General features: G+C 38.8%; 1 protein-coding gene across 1 annotated transcript in view; it reads left to right on the top strand.

Annotated features, from left to right (window-relative positions):
* The window catches only part of LOC138852735 (uncharacterized), a 200116-nt gene that overhangs the window by 108445 nt on the left and 67600 nt on the right, over positions 1-24071 (top strand). The window contains exon 2 of the mRNA XM_070085299.1: positions 2570-2748. Within this exon, the coding sequence (XP_069941400.1) occupies positions 2582-2748 (167 nt within the window). The 5' untranslated portion in view covers positions 2570-2581. The remainder of the gene's footprint in view (positions 1-2569; positions 2749-24071) is intronic.

Genomic DNA, 24071 nt, shown 5'->3' with positions numbered 1-24071 from the left:
GCTCCACACACCCTCTACCTTTCCTAAAGCCTCCTTGTTCATCTGCTATCCTATTCTCCGTCTTACTCTTAATTCTTTCAATAATAACTCTACCATACACTTTGCCAGGTATACTCAACAGACTTATCCCCCTATAATTTTTGCACTCTCTTTTATCCCCTTTGCCTTTATACAAAGGAACTATGCATGCTCTCTGCCAATCCCTAGGTACCTTACCCTCTTCCATACATTTATTAAATAATTGCACCAACCACTCCAAAACTATATCCCCGCCTGCTTTTAGCATTACTATCTTTATCCCATCAATCCCGGCTGCCTTAACCCCTTTCATTTTACCTACTGCCTCACGAACTTCCCCCACACTCACAACTGGCTCTTCCTCACTCCTACAAGATGTTGTTCCTCCTTGCCCTATACACGAAATCACAGCTTCCCTATCTTCATCAACATTTAACAATTCCTCAAAATATTCCCTCCATCTTCCCAATACCTCTAACTCTCCATTTAATAACTCTCCTCTCCTATTTTTAACTGACAAATCCATTTGTTCTCTAGGCTTTCTTAACTTGTTAATCTCACTCCAAAACTTTTTCTTATTTTCAACAAAATTTGTTGATAACATCTCACCCACTCTCTCATTTGCTCTCTTTTTACATTGCTTCACCACTCTCTTAACCTCTCTTTTTCTCCATATACTCTTCCCTCCTTGCATCACTTCTACTTTGTAAAAACTTCTCATATGCTAACTTTTTCTCCCTTACTACTCTCTTCTCATCATCATTCCACCAATCGCTCCTCTTCCCTCCCGCACCCACTTTCCTGTAACCACAAACTTCTGCTGAACACTCTAACACTACATTTTTAAACCTACCCCATACCTCTTCGACCCCATTGCCTATGCTCTCATTAGCCCATCTATCCTCCAATAGCTGTTTATATCTTACCCTAACTGCCTCCTCTTTTAGTTTTTAAACCTTCACCTCTCTCTTCCCTGATGCTTCTGTTCTCCTTGTATCCCATCTACCTTTTACTCTCAGTGTAGCTACAACTAGAAAGTGATCTGATATATCTGTGGCCCCTCTATAAACATGTACATCCTGAAGTCTACTCAACAGTCTTTTATCTACCAATACATAATCCAACAAACTACTGTCATTTCGCCCTACATCATATCTTGTATACTTATTTATCCTCTTTTTCTTAAAATATGTATTACCTATAACTAAACCCCTTTCTATACAAAGTTCAATCAAAGGGCTCCCATTATCATTTACACCTGGCACCCCAAACTTACCTACCACACCCTCTCTAAAAGTTTCTCCTACTTTAGCATTCAGGTCCCCTACCACAATTACTCTCTCACTTGGTTCAAAGGCTCCAATACATTCACTTAACATCTCCCAAAATCTCTCTCTCCTCTGCATTCCTCTCTTCTCCAGGTGCATACACGCTTATTATGACCCACTTCTCGCATCCAACCTTTACTTTAATCCACATAATTCTTGTATTTACACATTCATATTCTCTTTTCTCCTTCCATAACTGATCATTCAACATTACTGCTACCCCTTCCTTTGCTCTAACTCTCTCAGATACTCCAGATTTAATCCCATTTAATTATCCCCCACCGAAACTCCCCTACCCCCTTCAGCTTTGTTTCGCTTAGGGCCAGGACATCCAACTTCTTTTCATTCATAACATCAGCAATCATCTGTTCCTTGTCATCCGCACTACATCCACGCACATTTAAGCATACCAGTTTTATAAAGTTTTTCTTCTTCTCTTTTTTAGTAAATGTCTACAGGAGAAGGGGTTACTAGCCCATTGCTCCCGGCATTTTAGTCGCCTCATACGACACGCATGGCTTATATATATACGTATATATATATATATATATATATATATATATATATATATATATATATATATATATATATATATATATATATATATATATATATATATATATATATATATATATATATATATATATTATATATATATATATATATATATATATATATATATATATAGTTATGTATATATATATATATATATATATATGTGTGTGTGTGTGTGTTTGTTTGTTTATGTGTGTGTGTGTGTGTGTGTGTGTGTGTGTGTGTGTGTGTGTGTGTGTGTGTGTGTGTGCGTGTGTGTATGTGTGTGTGTGTGTGTGTGTGTGTGTGTGTGTGTGTGTGTGTGTACTCACCTAGTTGAGGTTGCAGGGGTCGAGTCCGAGCTCCTGGCCCCGTATGTGTGTATGTGTAAACATGTATATATATACAACTTTCGAATATTGTTAAAAACATTCTATGTGTTTTTATGCCTAACTTTTTCTGGGGTTTCTTAGGTAGTAATAAAGTTGGTAGAATTACCGACAATATGTGAAGTAAAAGGACACAAGTGCAACTAATGTGACATTTTATTGTGGCAACGTTTCGCTCTCCAGGAGCTTTGTCAAGCTGTTACCTTGGTAATGGACTTGTGTCCTTTTACTTTACATGTTTCTTAGGTAATACTAGATATTTTTTTTTCTTTTCTTACAAAATATTTTTTTTATTTCCAGGAAACGACAAGGATGGAAGCCTCTGATGGAACCTGGATAAGAGAATTAGCATTTGAAGAGTACAACTTCGAATTAGCACATCAGAAAGGCACTTTTCTTATCTGCTATCGTCTTAACCTTAGCACAGCTGAACCTCTCCAGGAACAACACGTTAGAGAGGCTCTCACATTCCTTCACAGGTAAGTAAAATAAATATACTCAAAACAAATTATAAATAGACATTGCGATGTTTGTAAAAATTATATTGGAAAACTTAGTTGTTTGCATATTTTTTTGTAAGACAACTGAGTTTGCATCAGATAGTGGGAGGCTTTTCTTCATTGCCCATTATGCTTATCATTTAAAGGGGAGACATCCGTAGTATATCCAAAAGGAAATCGGCCATTGTTTGTCTGTCCCACAACATTTTGAGTCAGACGCCCAAAGTCTATGGTGTCGCACTACAACACTTAAGAGGCACATAACTTCCCCCGTCTTCTAATAAAATGTTCATTTTCGCACTATAGTCTACCTTGTCCATAATTACTGTGGAAAATGCTGTATATTTTCTGAAAATACAGTGTATTTTGTATGTAAATTGATGGAATATATTGTAGTTAATAAAAATTAATTTGTAAATAAATAAAGAACCAGTGAGGTGGGTTAGCATTGCTTGGGAGAGACGCCATTGTTTTGAAGTGGGCCAAGACACGCTAATGAAATGTGTATAAATTTCGTCGCTCTGGAAGTTAAATTGTTTTTGAAACCTCCCAAATAGGAGCCGAAATTGTTGGATTTGCAGTCCTGCAGAATGTGAGAATTAGGCGATTGGACAGGACTCCATAATTAGATGGGAATAGGATAAATTAACCCAGGTGATGTCTATTTATGTTGAAATTCTGGCCAGTATTTTCTTCATATTTTAGGCAGGGGTTTGTGTATGACACACCAAGTAATCTCCAGACAATTTGGCAAGTGTTATTATTATAAATTCTCCTTCAATGTATATGTATTCATTTTTTAAATTTAATATACAGTCCACATATTTATATTAGTGTTTTACCAGAATTCCTGGTGATGTATATTTCATTTGAAATTATTATAGGTCCAGAGTGACTTGTGGAGATATGACAGTAGTAGGTATCGAAGGAGGACATTTTTTGCGACCTAGGATGTCCTAAAATTCCTACATGTCTGTAACCTTGATAAAGTATAGTTATCTTTGTTACTTTTATTAAATTACTGGTATGTACCTAATGAGATTCATTCAGGTAATTTTAATATTCCACATAGTTGCCCATTGGTCCTTCGAACTGGATATAATTAGTGAAGTCATTAATTAGTGAAACAATTACTTAATAATTGTAAGTAACATGACAGAAAGGGGTGGATGTTAAGCTCACAAATTTATTTAATGTGTAGTGGATTATAATTACTACAATAATAATATTGCTAAGCTCAAGTGTAGCTAGGATTTATTCAAAGGTAAGTTGTAATATTCACCTTTATAAAGTGTATAATTAAGTACATAATCAGTGTTATTAATTAAGTTGAATTTAATATATTGCACAATGGGTGAAAATGAAGAAATTAATGTAGAGGACAAGCCCATGAAATTTGGAGCAAAGAAAGGATCATTAGAGGCTAGAAATGGCCATGTAACAATGGCATACAATAAATGTTTGGAATTAATGAATCAGGAAACTGTGAATACTCATGATTTAAAATTGTATTTAGATGTTTTAGGGAATAGATATGATTCATACAAATTATATTGTAAAAAATACGAAGGAGATTTGTTAGTAAATTGTGCAGATGATACAGAAATGGATCTTATGATTAACCAGTATTATGAATTAGAAGAAAAAATTCTTTCTTGTAAAAGTCAGGTTCTGAATAAATTAAAAGGTGTAAACCAGGTAGTTAATCAATCTATTTCAATAAATAAGATGTCTTTGTCAAAACTTCCAGAATTATGTTTACCTGTATTTAATCCTGGAGAAAATTGGGAGGAGTTTTGGTCAATTTTTAAAGCAGCTGTGCATAATAGGAGTGACCTAGCATGTGTTACTTAATTAGTTTACCTCAAAGGACAGGTAAGAGGAGATGCTCACATGCTCATACAAGCCTTTCCCAATGTAGATGACTCTTACAGAGAAGCAGTTGACTTGTTGAAGGTCACTTATGGTAATATAGAACAAAGTAGGTTGGATCTAGTGACTATCATTGTTAAATTAAAATCTCCAGATCACACTTACAAAGGCTTGCAGCAGTTTAAAGTTAAACTGGAGAGCACTCTCAAAACTTTAAGTAATAAATATAATCTGAAGGAATCAGAGTGCCATTGTACAGAATAAATTAAGCTGTAAAACAGTTGAAAGACTCTCAAACAAGTATCACAAAGGTTATTTTGGTCTGGAGGAAATAAGACTAGGTCTACAAGAATTAATTGTTCAGTTGCAGACCAGCCAACCAACTCATTTTAAAGATACAACACATAATAACTCTGAGGTATCTGTCAAGTTTCACAATGGGAAAATTTATCCCAATATTAATAATCAGAAGGTAAGAAGAATAAGTACCCTCCTAAGCGTAGCCCAGTTAATAAGAAACCAGTCAAAGAAAAGAGAGATTGTCTCTTCTGCAAGGGTACTCATTTTTTCTAAGAATTGCAGTGTATGCAATTCATGGAATGATAAAGTTGAAAGATTGGAAGAACTTGACAGACGTATCAGATGTCTAGGTAATCACAATATAAAGGATTGTCATGCCAAATTAAACAACTGTTATCAATGTCACAAAGGAAGACACCATATAGTTATGTGTAAGGGTCTGTATGACAATGTTGACAATAATAATAATGTTGACAATCCTGACACAAGAGTAGCTAATGTAAAAATTGCTGCTAATGTTAATAATGATGATTTTACTGAAGTAGCCTCACCTGTGTTACAGGTAAAAAATTATGATAAAAGGCATAAATCAAAAAATGTAACTGCATTATTAGACTAGGGATCACAGCGTACTTTCATAAAACGTAAATGTCTTAATGGGATGAAAGCACAAATGGGAGATCTTACAACTCTAAAATTATCTGGTTTTCTCTCAGATAAAAGGGCTCAATTGTATGACACTGTTTATGCAACTGTCAGTTTGGCCAATGAGAAAAAAATGTATTAATGCAGTAATTGTAGATAGGCTCCCAGAGAAAATATCTACAGTAGGGCTTAGTAAAGCTACAGAAAGTCTTAAACATAATGTAAATTTAGCACCTTCTGGTGTAAATGATGATTCTGTAGGCCCAATAAATATTTTGATAGGTAGTGACTATTATGCCTCCTTTGTAAAGGGTATGGTAAAGAAATGTGGTGTCACCCTTTTGAAGACTGCAGGAGGCCATGTAATGTATGGTAGGATTCCTCGTAATAATAATGCATGACTGGAGGAAACTGTGAATACTATCACTGTGTGTCTTACTCATGAAATAGTGCCCCAGTATAATTCCTCCATGGAGGATGGTGTTGAGCCAGTGCATAAATTGTGGGAATTAGACAGAATTGGAATAAATGTAAATGAAGAAAGTCCAGACGATTCTTTTACTCAGGAACAGTACCTGAGAGATGTAAAATTTGAATCTGAACAATACTGGGTGCGACTTCCATGGAGGCTGAACCATCCAGAATTGCCCACTAATTACAGAATGGCATATGGACAATTAAAGGCTCAACTCCACGAACCGAGTAAGACACCAGAATTGTTGACACCCTATAAAGATATAATTACTGAACAATTAATTAATAAATTTATAGAAGAGGTACCTCCTGAGCAAGCCAAAATTTATGGTCACTATTTGCCACATCACGGAGTGAAGAAGGATTCTAAGACCACTCCTCCGAGGACTGTGTTTAAATTGTAGTGCCAGGAGCAACAAAAATGTACCTAGTTTAAATGACTGTTTGATGACAGGTCCGTCATTGACGGAAAAATTAGGAGATATCTCATTAAATTTCAGGGTGAAGAATTATGCCTTTACGGCTGACATAAGTAAAGCTTTCCTAAGAGTGGGTTTACAAGAGGCTGACCGGGATTGTACCTGCTTCTTATGGCCTGAGAATCCTAATGACCCACTTAGCCCTCTGAAAACCTTTCGTTTTAGGAGTGTATTATTTGGTGCTACATCCAGTCCGTTCCTACTTCTAGCGACGATAAATGCACACCTTAAGCGTATGGGAAGTTCATTGAGTAAAGTAATGAGCAAACAATTTTATGTGGACAATTTCCTGGGTGTGACGTCAACTGAAGAGGAACTGTTAATGACTTATGGAGAGGCTAATAAAATAATGCAAGGTTCAAATATGCCTCTGAGGGAATGGAATAGTAATTCGCCCAAATTAAAGGACAAAATAAGTAAAGATTACCCTGGAGATGAAGTACCAAAATGTAGTAATGTATTGGGATTAACTTGGGATACTGAGAGAGATTTGTTAATATTAAAACCTAATAATTACAGTATGCCCAATAAATTAACTAAGAGAGTTTTGCTTGCTGAAGTTTCCAAATGTTTGATCCACTAGGTTTAGGGTCACCTCTTACTATAAGAGGGAAATTGTTAATACAAGAAGCATGGAAACTTAAATGTGCTTGGGATGAAATTCTACCTGAGGAATTCATTAACAGGTGGGATGAATTAATTGGTGATTATGAAAAAAATCCAATGTTGGAGTTCCCACGCCAGGTGGCCAATCCAGATGGGAAAAATATACCCAACATTTTTTTGCGATGCTTCAAAATTGGCGTATGGAGCAGTTGCTTATCTTCAATTTAACAGTGTTATTTATCTTTTTATGTCTAAGGCTAAAGTGTCTCCAATTAAATTATGTACATTACTTCAGTTGGAATTAACAGCCATTTATGTAGGTGTCAAATTAGATAATTATATAAGAAATAAATTGCAGGAGATAAATATTAATGACACTGTAATTTGGTCTGATAATGAGGTATCCTTACAATGGATTCGTAATGGAAACAGTAAAATTTTGTACATACAAAACAGTCACTGAAATTAATCAGATGCAAGAGAAGTTTTTTTTTTATATTTTTATTTAAAACATAGAACATATACAAGAATGTATAAGAGTATAACAAAATGAAAAACTATACTGGATATTAACAAAACCTCTATTACACAATCCCAGTACAAAAAATGAACACTATAGATAATGGCCATATTACAACCATATACACAACCCACAACATATCCTATGAACCCCGGCTTTTACAATAATTATTATTGCCAGTGCAGACACACAGATGACACTTCTCCCCCCCCCCCTAAAATATTTACATTCACCGTTCTAAGAAACATACCTTAATTATCCTAACATTTAGGATCATAACCTGACCTCATCAAAAACTTAATGAGTATTTACCAGAAGTTGGTAGTGCATGAACAATAAAACACAATAACATAAAATTACAGACTAAACAGATATGAACATTACACTCCTATACACATACACCTTTATAAGCAGAAGAATATACACCAACAATATATAATATCAATATTAATGTAACAACCATGAAAAACAAAATTTTTACAACATTGCATAACGTGAAGTTCACGTTTAAAATGCAGTAATATACACCACATGCTACATTATCGGTAAAATACTAGGATATGTAAATATTTTAAAAGAATCCAAGACTAGGACATGAATAAGATTATCCAAGTGGTTGAACTTGATTTTAGTAAGATAACAACACCATACCAAACTCCTTATAACATCTAACACGCCACATACAAACATAACAAAACTTAACACATGCCATGAGACTAGACTTTCTCTGTGCCTTCTAGCACGTGCCTAACTAGTATTACATTCAAATAAATATACAATGAATATTAATTTAGGTTACTAATAGTTATTCACACATGAGTACATAATAAGTAATTACTTCAAAACTGATGCAGGAACACGCTACAAAAATTACAAAACCTCAATGCTTCAAGGATCGTAGTGAAAGGAATGCTTTTTCAAGAAAAGTTAAAATTCACTTGCAAGACCAGTACAAGTGGGACATAATTCACTACCAAGGAAAATATTCATGTTGTATATTTTATATGTTATATATTAATAAATGTTATATATTTAAATTGTCATTTATACCTTCCCCAACAAGAGAACTAAACAAAATAGATCTTTCACACCATCACATCCAGTTCCACACCTGTACCTCCAGTCACACCCATCCACCCATCACTTCACACCCGAGGAGGTCAGCCCGTTGAAAACCCCTGACTCTCCCCTTTACCAACATACTCACCCCAGCAGTTAAAACCCCGTTATAACGCCAATAAATTCCCTATTGTTAGTCCTCTATAACCTTCAGAAAAAACCTCATCCCACCTTTTCCCATATATGTCTCTATTGCGACACAAAGTACGATAAAACGCCGCCGCCAAAATCCTTCTCAGCACATCCCCACCCTCCTTCCCGCTCATACCCCACAAAACATATATGTAGTCCACAATTATATATGCTAAACCCCTTGCCACACCCTCATCCACGCCACTCACATCAAATTCAAATTTAAATTCAATTCAAAGCTTATTCTCTGTAAGGATTACAATGCTGAGTTCACAGAATTTGGTTATTGTATGGTTTACATATAGTAAAATGATAATTACAGGGTGTACCACTAGAACACCTAGCATGGCTAGGCATTTCGGGCAGACTTAGATTAAATCTTAAATTCAAAATATTACAAAGTATGAGGTAAATTGGTATTATGGCTAAGTGACTAAATACTAGTTTGTGAGTTTAGCAATGTGAATGCTTTTGTTTTGGCACAATACATAGTTTCAGTATTGGAGTATCACAGGCCAACTTATGACTAGTTAGGATTCATTATTTTAAGATTGAGATTGATATTTCTGTTTATGGTCAAATGGGTGAGTGAGTGTAAGTGTGAACCACCAGGTGGTATTCGTGTAATTAGTTGACAGGGTGTATCAGGGAGATAAGATGTTTTCTAATGGTAATTTTGAAGGTGATGAATGTGTCTGCAGTTCTAGAGTTTTCAGGTAGGGTGTTCCAGATTTTAGGGCTTTTGACATACATTGAATTTTTGTAAAGGTTTAGTCGGACACGGGGAATGTCATAGAGATGTTTGTGTCTGGTGTTATGCCTGTGGGTTCTGTCACAACTATCAAGAAAGCGTTTTAGGCCAAGGTTAATATTAGAATTTAAGGTCCTGTAGATGTAGATTGCACAGTAGTAAGTGTGGATGTACTGAACAGGGAGTAAGTTTAGATCTATGAAGAGTGGGGAGGTGTGTTGCCAGGGATGGGATTTAGTGATTATTCTTACTGCAGCTCTTTGTTGGGTTATTATTGGCTTTAGGTGTGTTGCTGCAGTTGAACCCCAAGCACAGATAGCATAGGTGAGGTATGGATATATAAGTGAATGGTATAGTGTGAGAAGGGCAGTTTGCGGCACGTAGTATCGTATCTTGGAGAGGATCCCAACCGTTTTGGATACTTTTTTGGTTATGTGTTGGATATGGGTGCTGAAATTCAGGTTGTTTTCAAGGTATAGGCCTAGGAATTTGCCCTCATTATGTCTGGTAATTAGAGTGTTGTCGATCTTAATGTTAATTTGCACAACTCCTGCTCTGCTACCAAACACAATGTAGTAGGTTTTGTCAGTGTTAAGCGTAAGTTTACTGGCTGTCATCCAAGTCGATATTTTGATCAGTTCCTCGTTAACAATGGTGTTGAGGGTGGCAAGATTAGGGTGAGAGATGACATAAGTCGTGTCGTTAGCAAAGAGAATGGGGTTCAGGTGTTGAGATATGTTTGGAAGATCATTGATGTATATGAGGAAGAGCAGGGGACCAAGGACACTTCCCTGCGAAACTTCAGTATCAAGTGGCCGTGTTGTTGATGCTGTGTCTTTAATGGTGACATACTGATACCTATTAGTAAGGAAAGATTTGAAATATGCAATCGCATGGCCTCTTATACCATAATGGTCAAGTTTGTGGAGTAGGATGCCGTGGTCTACTGTGTCAAAAGCTTTTCTTAGGTCAATAAAAATTCCTAGTGGATATTCCTTATTTTCCAATGCTGTGTAAAGCAGATCTAGCATTTTTATGATTGCATCGTTAGTGCTTTTATTTTTCCTGAATCCAAATTGGCAGGGGTTGAGTATGTTTTGTGCCGTTATAAATGAATATACTCTCCTGTGCACGAGTTTCTCAAAGATTTTGGATAGCAATGGTAAGTTTCATATTGGCCTACAGTTGTTTAAATCTGTAGGGTCACCACTTTTATGTATTGGTGTAACCCTTGCCGTCTTGAGTGGTTTCGGGAAGGTGCTAGTTTCCAGTGACTTGTTAAAAAGTAATGAGATAGCATGCAAAAGGACATGGGCCGCTCGTTGTACAATAATGGTGGGACATGAGACAGATTCCCTGATTTATTTTTAAGTGCCTTTATAATCTCGGTGACTTCCGAGGGCTCAGTTGGTGCAAGATAGAAGGAATTTGGGAAATTCCCATCTAGGTACTCCCCAGCATGGGCATTGATACATGGGATTTTATTGGTGATATTAGATCCTATGGTTGAGAAGAAGTTGTTTATCTTGGTAGCTGTGTCAGTGGGATGCAGTGGTGTTTCATTAGGTTTAGTTAGGACAATATTCTTGGTTTTTTTCAGTCTGTGGGTCCCCAGAATCCGAGAGAGTGTTTTCCAGGTCTTTTTTATATCTCCTCTTGTGTCAGTAAATCTACTGGAGTAGTATAGTTGTTTGGCTTTCTTTATTACTTTGGTGAGAACTGATGAATAGTGTTTAAGAATATCTTTGTGTATTAAGCCCTGTCTATATTGTTTTCATATTGGTGTTTCTTATCAATGGATTTCAGAATGGTGCTGGTTAGCCATGGGCAACCAAGCCGTTTGTTTGTGATCTGTTTCGTTTTTATAGGACAATGTTTGTTGTATAGTCTAAGTAATTTGTTAAGAAAAATGTCTGTCCAGTCATCAATACCATTGGCCTTGGAGAATTCTGTAGGCCAGTCAACAGTCTCTAGGTCAGCTATGAACTTCCTTATTGAGGCCTCGTCATGGAGTCTAAATGAAACTTTGTTGAATTTGAGTGGTGGTTTACTAATGTTTGTCAAGAGGAAGGTAGGGTAGTGGTCTGTAGTGCTATCTGTGATTATCCCTGATTTAAGGGAGGCTAGTATATTGGTCCACATGTGGTCTATTATGGCTGCACTTGTCTCAGTGAGCCTGGTTGGTTTAGTTATTGTTGGTATGAGAAGTGTGTTGTTCATATTGTTGATGAAATCAGTTACAGGCTGATCATCTAGTAGGCCAAGGTTGATGTTGAAGTTTCCATCTAAGAGAAGGTGGTGCTTATTCATTTGTCTGTTTGTTATTAGTGCCTTTAATTTCTCACCAAAATTTGGGATGTTTGTGTGGGGTATCCGGTAAATGGCACCGATTGTTATAGGCGTCTTAAGGTTTTTTACAGCAAAATTAGCAAAAATGTATTCCCCATATTCATCACTAAAGCAAGTGGTGCTAATACAAGATAACTGGTTAGAGTAATAGATTGCAATACCACCCCCAACTTGGTTTGGTCTGCAGTTGTGAATTGCTGTGTATCCTGGTAGAGGGTAGATATCTATTGTGTCCTGCTTAAGCCAGGTCTCAGTAAGAATAATGCAGGAGAAGGGTGTTTTTAGTGATTCAAGGAGTGCCAGGAGGTCATCATAGTGTTTGCTTAAGGACCTGATGTTGTAGTTAAGAACTGATAGACTTTTAGCATTGTTTAGGATAGTGCTGGCTTGTGTTGCTGTGTAATAAAGGCAGTTACTTTCCAATAGGTTTTGATTGGGTGTCAGATTATGGAGGTTTAGATCAGGGTCAACGTGATCAATCATCTTCTAGATTTAAATTATGGTTATTTATATCCTGAGTTGTGTGTTGAATTCTAGTACTGATATCTGTAGTGGTGGGAGGTTTGGACAAGTATATAGCTAAAGCATTTTGGTCATATAGAGTATAGTCACTAATACACATAATGAAGTTGATGTTGTCTATGTGTTGTGCTGGAATGAGCTAAAGTACAACTAGGTATAAACTAATAATGTAAAAATACTAATTAAAAATAGCACAAGACTCTCACTTGTAATTGCACTAAGGTCTTTGGTATAGTCTATGTATTGAGCTAGAATGAGTTATAGTACAACTAGGTTTAATCAAATAATATAAAAATACAAATTAAAAATAGCACCAGACTCTCACTAGTAATTACACTATGGTCTAATATAATGACTTTGGTATTGACTATGTATTGAGCTAGAATGAGCTATAGTACAACTGAGTTTAATCTAATGATATAAAAAAGGCACAAGACTCTCAATTGTAATTGCACTAAGGTGTTATATAAGTTGTTTACAAGAATTAGAGTATAACTAGATTTAAATTAACAAGATAAAATATACAAGTTAAGGTAGCAAAAGAATAGAAAAAGTAGAAAAAAAATATGTATATATATGAGGTAGTTGGTACTAGTTAGCAAAAGATAGTTAAGGACCTTGAACAATAATATAATTGAAATATACACTAATTGCACACACAATATAGTCACTAAGATATGACAACAATCTTAGAGTAGGACTTATAATATAAACTTATAATATAAAAATACAAATTAAAATGGTACTTGCAGTTGCACTAGGGTCTGGTATATGTTGTTAACAAGATCAAGAGTTTAACTAGATTTAAATTGACAAAATAAAATTCACAAATTAAAGTACCAAAAGAATAATAAGTAAAAAATAACAATGGCAATGTCTTGGTTATAATATGATAGTAAGATGGTAGACAGGTACACAGGTACAAAGGTACAAAGGTACACAGGTACACAGGTACAAAGGTACAAAGGTACACAGGTACACAGGTACAAAGGTACACAGGTACACAGGTACACAGGTACAAAGGTACAAAGGTACACAGGTACACAGGTACAAAGCATAATATAAAGGTTGGAGTTGAATATACAAACTTGAAAATTTGGCAACAAAATGTTATGGGAAGTATAAAATAATGTTTAATGTAAAAAAGTAAAATTGACTGGTAGTAAATATGGTGTTTAATAAAATTTTAGTAAGTAATAATGATTACAAAAAAAGTGAAAAAGTAATGTTTATTTCATTCAATATTGCACTGGTAGTTATACTTGAGGTTATTTGGCAGTACAAGGTAATTAGGAGTACTCTAAGATAGTAAATGTGGTATTAAAACAGGTTAAGGTAATTAGACAAGTAATGGTAATTAAATGATGTCAAAAATGTTAAGAGTAAATTGTACTGATAGTAAAAATGGTAATTAATTATTAATTTTAGTAAGTAAAATTAGTAACACCGACACACCATGACCCCCCACCCTTACTCATCCAGACCTTCACAAAAATAGACAACATGATACACACTCTCTTCCCCACTGCATCTGCTACACTCCCACCCTCGATGACCTTCATATTACATCCCATGCATACATGGGGTAGATCCCTTCAACCGATGCCACTACATGTCCCTCTAACAATTTACACAAAGTTCCCACCTTTACTTTTCCCAGTTCCCTGGCTAACACTAAGGCACGTAACACTTTTTCATATTCCTTCATTTCTGCTCCTCCATACCATTTCCATAGGTGGTCATGTACCTTATCTAGCTGCCTACCCCCCCCCCTTTCCATCCAACTGCACGCATCACTTCCCTCTTAATGAACACACATTTCATGTGCTTTCTCAAATACAACAAACCCAACCCTCCCTTACATACCGGCAATGTCACTACCTCCCTTTGCAACCAGTTGCACCCTGAACCCCACAAGCATTTGAACACCATTCTAAGAATACTCGTGATTGCCGTTCCTGTTTACGGCAACACTGCTGAAACAAACCAGACTTTACTATATAGTAATACATTGATGACAATTGCTCGTTGCCTAAGGGTTAAATGGTGAGGTCGCAACATTCCCAAACATCGCTGCACCTGTTCCACTATCCTATTCGAATTGTTGACCCTTGCAGCACTCAGGTCAGCCTCATATATGACACCACAGATTTTCAGACTCCCAGTCTGCCGCTGCACAACATCACATCCCCATTCTAATCTCCCTGCCCATTCTCCCAGCCCCATTATCATTGACTTCTCCAGATTTACCTTCATCCCAGTAGCTCTCCCAAACATGTGTACAACTTCCCCCAAAAGTCCTAACTGTGTCTCCTTATCAACATAGCCCACCAAACCAGGCCAAGGCTTCTACTCACCATCCCCCCCCCAGTCCTTAGACGATCCTCCACCATCCTATAAAAAGGATCCTGAACACATGCAAACAATAGTTGTGATAATGGACATCCCTGCTGAAGACCCCACTCCATGTTGACTCCCCCCCCACACACCCATTGATTTGCACCCTTACCTTCGCTCCTGAGTACAACATATCCATCCACCCCACTATTTCTTTGCCAAACCCCTGTTTGAGGAGAATATCCCTCAAAGCCCTTCTTTCCACCCTGTCATAAGCCCCTTGCCAATCCAATGCCAACAATGCCCCTCTTCCCCTTTCCATGTCCTCCAGGAACCCCTTTATGATCCCGTGGCCCTCGACCATTAACCTACCTGGCAACCCAAACTGAGACTCAAACACGACCCTCCCCACAACACATTTAAGCCTATTCCCAAGAATTTTCGTGAACAGTTTATAATCAGCACAAAGCAACGAAATGGCTCTGTAATCCCAAAGGGTACTCTGCTTTTTACCCTTCGGGACCAACACCACCATCGCTGTTGCCTGCGATTCTCCCATCTTACCTCTGTCTTTCATGGCATTCATTAACCTTACTAGGAAACCCCTTAGCAGACCCCAGTGTTGTGCATAAAATTCGCTTGGTAAACCATCTATCCCGGGTGCCTTTCCCTTCATCATGTCCATAAGGGCTCTCCATATTTCCTCCTCCTCAATGACCCCACCCAGTGCCTCCCAATCACTCCTCCCCAGTTTGCACGGCACATACTCACATACCTGCCCAAGAACCTCGCCATCCACCCTACTACTTTTCCTGTATTTCTCAAACCATCTATCTGCATACGCACTCATCCCCATTGCTTCCCATAATGCCTGACCCTCTCTAAAAAAACCCCACCGAAGAAATGACTTGCAATCCTGGTATTGTAGTCGTCTGCTGTCATACCTTCTGCCCTCGCAACATACAGCACACAAGCCGATGGCTTGTTGCCCCAGAGTACTTCGTCCAACCCCGCTTGCACCCATACTGCTGCAAAATGCTCTTCATGCAAATTCCTTATCCTGTCCTTCAACATTTGTATATCCTCCACTGGGTAAACCCCCGCCACTCCCCCCCCCCCCCGCATAACATTCCTGTAATCTAGATTCTAAATAATTTGACAAACCATACCACAATCGATTAATCTGTTTGCCCTCCCTCACAGAGAACTGACGTATTCTTACCTTAGCCACACTATCCCACCATCCTACCACATCCTCCTCAGTCCCTCCCTCTGCACAGAGCTGTTCCCAAAATACTGCAAAATCTTCCACTCCCTCCCCATCCCCCAAAACCATCGTATTCAGTTTCCAATAGCTTCCCTGCCTACGAGCCAAAGCTTCCCACCCCACCTCCACTATTACCGCCCTATGATCGGAAGACACCATCTCAACAGTTTTAAAAGACTCTACCAAAACCCTCTGAGATAAATATATCCTGTCCAAATGAGCCGCATATCCCCGCCTTATAAAAGTATGTTCCACCTCCCACAGACCTCCCCCAAAAGCATCATGTAACTGAAGATCTCCAAGCAGGCCCCCTAAGACTGAGGAAAAATATCCCGCTCCTCTGGGGTCCACATCTGCCCTCTTAACTACACAATTCCAATCCTCCCCCCCCCATAATCGCCACAGACGGTAACGTGCGTAGGAAGTACACATGTTCCTCCCGCGCAAAATCCGTCTTCACTTTCACTTCACTTTCTGCTGGGGCATACACACACACAAACGCCACTCTCTCTCCCATCCACCATCCTTCCACACGTAATACTCTTCCCCCTCCTCCCCCCTCTTTCCTGTGTAATACAAACGGGCTCGCCTCCCTGATCAACACACTCACTCCTCCTTTTAAACGCTCAGACGGCAACACATAAGCCTTGTACCCAGGCACCACTAATTCACAACCAAGTTTAAAATTATGTTCCTGTACAAAAGCCACATCAACCTTGTATCTATTCAAAAACTTCCAGAAGCACTCACGTTTTACACCATCACACAGACCATTAATATTTATAGTTACACACCTGAGGCTGGTTTAAAGTTTTCCTCCCTGCCTCATTTCAAGACTCTTCCCTTTCTGACCATTCCCCTGTGCATTGCCTTTGCCACGTACTCCACCCTCCTTCCAAACCATTCCCCCCCCATTCTGTTGCGGCCCTCTCTTAGAGTCACTCTGGGTACCATAACCCCATGCCTTTTTCCCAGGCCTTTGAGCCAGTGTCAGAACATCATCTGAATCTGACACCGCCGCCCTTTTCCTCGTTGCTCTCTCCATCTCCATATCTGTGTCCTGAGAGTCCTCACAATGGACTTCCACCTCTACCACCCTGAAGTTGCCTCCATGTCCTTCCATGGTACTCGCACTGTCCATCACAGGTGCCACCTGGTCCTCCCTCCTCCCACACACACCTCCTTCCACCAGGATCCCAGGTTCCTGCTCGCTGCAACTCTCCACCTCCGTAGACTGTAACATAGCCTGTAACACTGTCTCCAACTCCTCCTCGATAGCTTTCACTTCTACGCCTACTTGCACCTCCTCACTCGACATCTGTACTGTCAATGGGCTAGGTGATTCATGAATCACCACGTCCCCTTCCGATTCCACAGGAGGAGCCACCACCTCTTCACTCCTCATGCAACCATGCCCTCCTCCTTGCCTCCATTCTTCCTCAGGCATCGTTTTCTCATGCGTAGGTGCTCCGCCTCTTACCGGCCCAGGAGCCATATTCCGCTTGCCACAATCTGCCGCCATATGATCATATTTGCCACACAGTCTGCACGTACGCCTCTGCCCAGCATACGCCACCATTACCTGGGTTTTAAACTCCTCTAGATATACATACGAGGGTATAGGATGTCTCAGCGTCATCTTGAGACTGAAAGTACCCTCAGGAAATCTAGCGCATGCTCCTTTTACCCATTTTCCAGGTTGGGCTAGATGTACAGTCCCATATCTTTCGAAAACATCTCTGATATCTGCTTCATCAGCCTCAAAAGGCACGTTGCGGAGCTTGACCCACGAATAATGTCTTGATACATCCGTCAACCTGACCCTCACTGCGGGTGTTACGTTAATTCTGACATCTTGATAACGATCCACCAATGCCTCATACACTTGAGCTGTTAGCACTTTTATGAACATTCTGTAAACACCATTTAGTGCCACTCCATATAAATCCTCGTCTCTGATGCCGTATGTTTCTCTTATAATTTTGGGCAATAGTACCTCGACTGACGTAGGCATTAAACCCCATCAATGAGTTCAGTGCCCACAGTATTCACTCTCCGGCGCACACCTAGCGCCATATTGTTTTCTGAGTAGCTCGTCTGGGTAAACAGTAGAGGGGTGCAAAGCACGACCGCACTCTACCTCATCCAGGCAGCGAATCAATGCAAGAGAAGTATAATAGTTTAGGTCAGCATATGTTAACATTTAATCATATACCTGGTGAGGAGAATCCAGCTAGTTTCTTGTCTCGAGGTTTATCTTATGCTAAATTCGTAAATGCTGTATCATGATTTAAAGGACCGAGCTGGTTGGTAAATAAAGTTAACTGGCCTGTACAAAAGGTGTATATTGCTCCTGTTGAAATTACTGTGACCACCGTTCCAATAGTTTGTCCTTCCTTAGCCATTGATATAAATAGGTATTCTTCTTTACCCAAACTAATCAATGTAACTAAGTTGGTGTTTAAATTTCTAAACAAGATGAATATCTCATAAAAGTTTTCACATCCTCTGGAATATTGGATACAGAGGGTACAGAAAGAAATCTACAGAAATGAGATTAAATTAATGATGGAAAGAAAAATTGTGAAAGGTTCCATAATAGAGAAATTGGGGCTGTATTTAGAGAATAATGTAGTTAGGTGCAGAGGTAGGTTACAAAATGATGAATTGGGTAAATATGTTAAACACCCTATCTTACTACCCAAAACTCATCATCTAACAATTTCGATTGTTTTAAATGCCCATAAAAATGTAATTCATGGTGGGGTACAAGATACTTTAAATTGTATTAGGGAAACTTTCTGGATTCCACAAGGATGGCAAAGTGTAAAAAAGGGTTATTAGATCTTGTGTAATATGTCGCCGTGTGGATGCCAGATTCTATATGTACCCAGGTCCTCCACCATTGCCAAAGGAGCGTGTACAACTAGTGAAACCATTTGATGTAACAGGTGTGGACTATAGTGGTCCAATTGTTTTAACGGGTGCTTCATATGGTGTTCCACTGAAAGTGTATGTGCGTTTGTTCACTTGTACTGCTAATGGGGCAGTTCATTTAGAAGTAGCCCAGGACTTGTCTGCAGAACAGTTTATACAGCTGTTTCGAAAATTTGCAGCTAGGAGATCCTGTCCGAGGCTGATGATTTCGGATAATGCCACTAATTTTGATGGAATTAAATAAGAGTAATGATGTTCAGTCTCTGTTAACCCAGCGAAGGTGTACCTGGAAATTTATTGCTCCTAGAACCCCTTGGCAGGGAGGGCTGCATGAAAGACTGATAGGCACAGTGAAGAGGTACTACACAGGAAGAGAATTAATTTGGAGGAATTTCGTGCAGTGTTAGTGGAGGAGGAGAATTGGATAAATAATCGGCCTCTCTCGTACATGAGTGATACACCTGAAGCAGATGTATTAACACCTTTCACCTAATATGTGGAAGGAAATTGGAAGCTGCCCCTGTCTATAGAGATAATCATGAAGAAAGTGATGAAGATTACAATGATGCGGCAGTGTTGTGTGATAAATTTAAAATGTTAAATAAAGTAATTGATCATTGGTCTAATGTGTGGTGTAAGGAATATCTTCTTACACTACATGAACATTTTTATGGTGCGACAGAGGCAGTAAATCAACAGAAAATTCAACCAGGTGACATTGTGTTAATTGATACTGAACAGCATCGAACATTGTGGCCTCTGGGCAAAGTATTGACATTGTACCCAGATGCACAAGGTGTTGTCCGGAATGTTAAAGTGTTGTATAGTGGCCAGGAAAATTTACGCAAGATTAATAAATTGATTTCCTTGGAATTAAATGGTACTCAATCAAATGTAAATGAAAATCTAAGGGAAAGTGATACGAGTCATATTGAAGATAACGCTGACCAAGGGGTGCAGGAAGATGAAATTGTAGTAAGACCTACTAGGAAAACAGCCACTCAAGCCAGAACTGACTGGAATCGTCTCCTAGAGGAAGGAGTAATTTGAGTCATTTAGAATGAACTCCGCCCGGCCGCAGTGTGGAAAATACTGTATATTTTCCAAAAATATGGTGTATTTTGTATCTAAATTGATGAAATATATTGTAGTTAATAAAAATTAATTTGTAAATAAATAAAGAACCAGCGAGATGGGTTAGCGTCGCTTGGGAGAGATGCCATTGATTTAAAGTTCGCAAAGACGCACTAGTGAAATGTGTATAAATTTCGTCACTCTGGAAGTTAAATTGTGGTTGAAACCTCCCAAATAGAAGCCGAAATTGTTGGATTTGCAGTCCTGCAGAATGTGAAAATTAGGCGATTGGACAGGACTCCATAATTAGATGGGAATAGGATAAATTAACCCAGGTGATGTCTATTTATGTTGAAATTCTGGCCAGTATTTTCTTCACATTTTAGGCAGGGGTTTGTGTATGACACACCAAGTAATCTCCAGACAAATTGGTGAGTGTTATTATAAATTCTCTTTCAATGTATATGTATTCATTTTTTAAATTTAATATACAGTCCACATATTTATATTAGTGTTTTACCAGAATTCCTGGTGATGTATATTTCATTTGAAATTATTATAGGTCCAGAGTGACTTGTGGAGATATGACAGTAGTAGGTATCGAAGGAGGACATTTTTTGCGACCTAGGATGTCCTAAAATTCCTACATGTCTGTAACCTTGATAAAGTATAGTTATCTTTGTTACTTTTATTAAATTACTGGTATGTATCTAATGAGATTCATTCAGGTAATTTTAATATTCCACAATTACTAATGCATTTGCTTTGTCTGTTTCGTGTGATAAATGGTTTTGAAAACCGACAAGTTAAGACTGAGATACCTATGCAATATATGGGAATCCTTATTAAGGAAACGTTTCCCCACACAGTGGCTTCATCAGTCCAATACAAAGTACAAATGGGTTAGGAGAGGAGAAGTTTGAGATAATCATTCCCTCAGCCTGGAATCTATGTGTTCAGTCCATCACTCTTGTAGAAAGTGCAGCATATGGCCGGAGATAAGAGAGATAAGATAAGATTTCGTTCGGATTTTTAACCCCGGAGGGTTAGCCACCCAGGATAACCCAAGAAAGTCAGTGCGTCATCGAGGACTGTCTAACTTATTTCCATTGGGGTCCTTAATCTTGTCCCCCAGGATGCGACCCACACCAGTCGACTAACACCCAGGTACCTATTTGCTGCTAGGTGAACAGGACAATAGGTGTAAGGAAACGTGTCGGAATTTCCACCCGCCGGGAATCGAACCCGGGCCCTCCGTGTGTGAAGTGGGAGCTTTAGCCACCAGGCCACCGGGTCACAGTTGCTTATATACTGTAATCAAGTGAATCGAAACAGGATGAGGCTGGATCATAGTGGAACCATCCACTAATCTAAGTAGGTCCTCGTCCTAAGGTTGGACAAGTATTGAAGAATTTCTTGTATCAAGATCCCATGATGTTGCAGTGTCTGACAGATGTGATAAATGGCTTTGGACGAGGACCTACTTAGATTAGTGGATGGTTCCACTATGATCCCGCCTCATCCTGCTTTGATTCACTTGATTTCAGTATATAAGCAACTTCTCCGGCCCTATGCTGCACTTTCTACAAGAGTGATGGACTGAACACATCGATTCCAGGCAGAGGGAATGATTACCTCAAACTCCTCCTCTCCTAACCCATTTCTACTTTGTATTGGACTGATGAAGCCACTGTGTGGCGAAACGTTTCCTTAATAAAGATTTCCATATGTTGCACAGGTGTCTCATTCTTCAACTTGTCTGTTTCGTAAGGTGAAGTCTAGGATCTTTCTTTAATTCATGTCTTAAATTAACAAATCTTTGAGGACAACTATATTGCATTCTGATCTGCGCTCACATCTCTGCAAATAAAAAATGGAATGGAAAAATGAACATATTATTAGAAGACGGGGGAACTTAGGTGCCTCTTAATACATTCCATGACGTTCGTATAGGAGTGCGGTTTCACGTTATGAACAATTAAGTTATGGCATTAAAGCAAATATTTTGTCTTTTTTCTGATAAACCATAACCATATAATTTGTATCCAATATTTCCTCTATGACACGTACCTGTCATTATATTTAGACTTTACTTAATAAAACTTGCTTCTGTCGTGAATTCATATGTTTATGGATTAGGTGATCCTACTCTCGTCTCATATCTGAAGACCATTGGCTCGATCCCAGCACAAGTGGAAACGTTAACCGTTGTTCATCTTAGCAGTAAGAAGGAACCTATGTGTTAACTCACTGTTGTGGCTGTATTCTCGGACAAACTATAAAGGATCCCAATATAAATAAGCTAGTGTGGCCTTATTTGGTTGTTGTGGGTTGTTGCTATCTATGGAAAATTTTCTAGGGGTGATTACCTTTATGTACCTCAACATTACATGCTTACAAGTAAACTCATTGGGAGACAACCATATTGTTTACCGTAGTCACCCCGTGTAGACATATGAGAAAACTGAACCACCCCTGGTCACGGCAAGTGGTTCCTTCGACCTCACAATCTTATCCATATCTATCCGAGACCAGTATGGATTGGATAGCACCCACAAGTACGGTGCTACTAATTAATTGTGGACTGTATAGATTATGTTAGTTAAACTGAATGAAGGAGGGGTGGGGTAGGTTACACATGGATATATCCATCAAGGAAAAACACTTGTACATAATCTCTCCACTTACCAGATATTCTCTGGTGGTCACTTGATGTAGCTGGATCACTCATAACCTATCCAATTACAACATACCTAACTGGCCAGTATCAGTCTGCTATAACTAGAAGAGTTACTTAACTGTGGGTGATTGATACTCCTTATTCCCTCTATTCACTATCTCATTTCGATGTCCTGCTACACCGACACGGTTCTTATTTCAGCAGGACGAGGTATCCGTCAGTTTGTCCCGGTTTAGAAGTCGTGATTCCATAAAGCTTCACTATCCTCGGTACGAGAATCACGCGTTCACTCGGAGCAGGGCGATCTATTTCACATCCCACATTCTCTTAACTTAATGTTATTATCACTGATTACATTACCATTCACAAGACGATTTAACGTCTCATAATTATTATACACATTAGAGGTCACTCCATTAAGATCTGAGGCCGATGAGTGAGGATTACCTCACGGGTATTTCCCATAGACACACACCATGGCCGTGCACCAGTCACACCCGGTCGAACCATTATTCACTAATTTTACCACCTTTTTACGGTGGTCCCGTAAATCACGTTCCCTCTTTCTTCACCAGGAACAGTTACGACACTTCCTATTATGAAATGAGGCCTATATTAATCCTTAGGCCGCCCTGAACGCCAATTTCCTGGTTCCATGCATTCCCAGCCTCCTCACCACATTCAAAACACTCCCGCCTCCCCCATGGCCCATGTCGACCTCTCCCCCCGCACATCCGCGCATGCGCAAAGGGAACTCTTGGTTCTATCCTATTGTCAAATATATTTTTGACTCATATCGACACACTAAACACCTATTAGGCACTATAGTTTCGGAAAATTAAAAATTTTGCACACTGCGGCCGGGCGGAGGTCGTTGCTAGACGACTTACATAATGTGGAGTACAATTTTCCCATCTTCACTGGCCACCTGGCTTGGGAACTCCAACATTGGTATTTACATAATCACCCATTAATTCTTTCCACCTGTTAACTCCTCAGGTAGAGCTCCATCCAAAGCACACTCAAGCCTCCATGCTTCTGGTATTAACAATTTCCCTCTTATTGTAAGGTGACACTAAGTCTATGCTCTCGGGATTAATTTGTTGGGCATACTGGAATTATGAGACTTTAACAATAACAAGTCTCTCTCAGTATCCCAAGTCAGCCCCAACACATTACTGCATGTAGGCACTTCAACTCCATGGCCATCCATATTTATTGATCCCTCAAAATGGACT

This window comes from Cherax quadricarinatus, chromosome 15, assembly GCF_038502225.1.
Source record: "Cherax quadricarinatus isolate ZL_2023a chromosome 15, ASM3850222v1, whole genome shotgun sequence".
Lineage (NCBI taxonomy): Eukaryota > Metazoa > Arthropoda > Malacostraca > Decapoda > Parastacidae > Cherax > Cherax quadricarinatus.
This window is presented reverse-complemented; position numbering and strand designations above follow the sequence as displayed.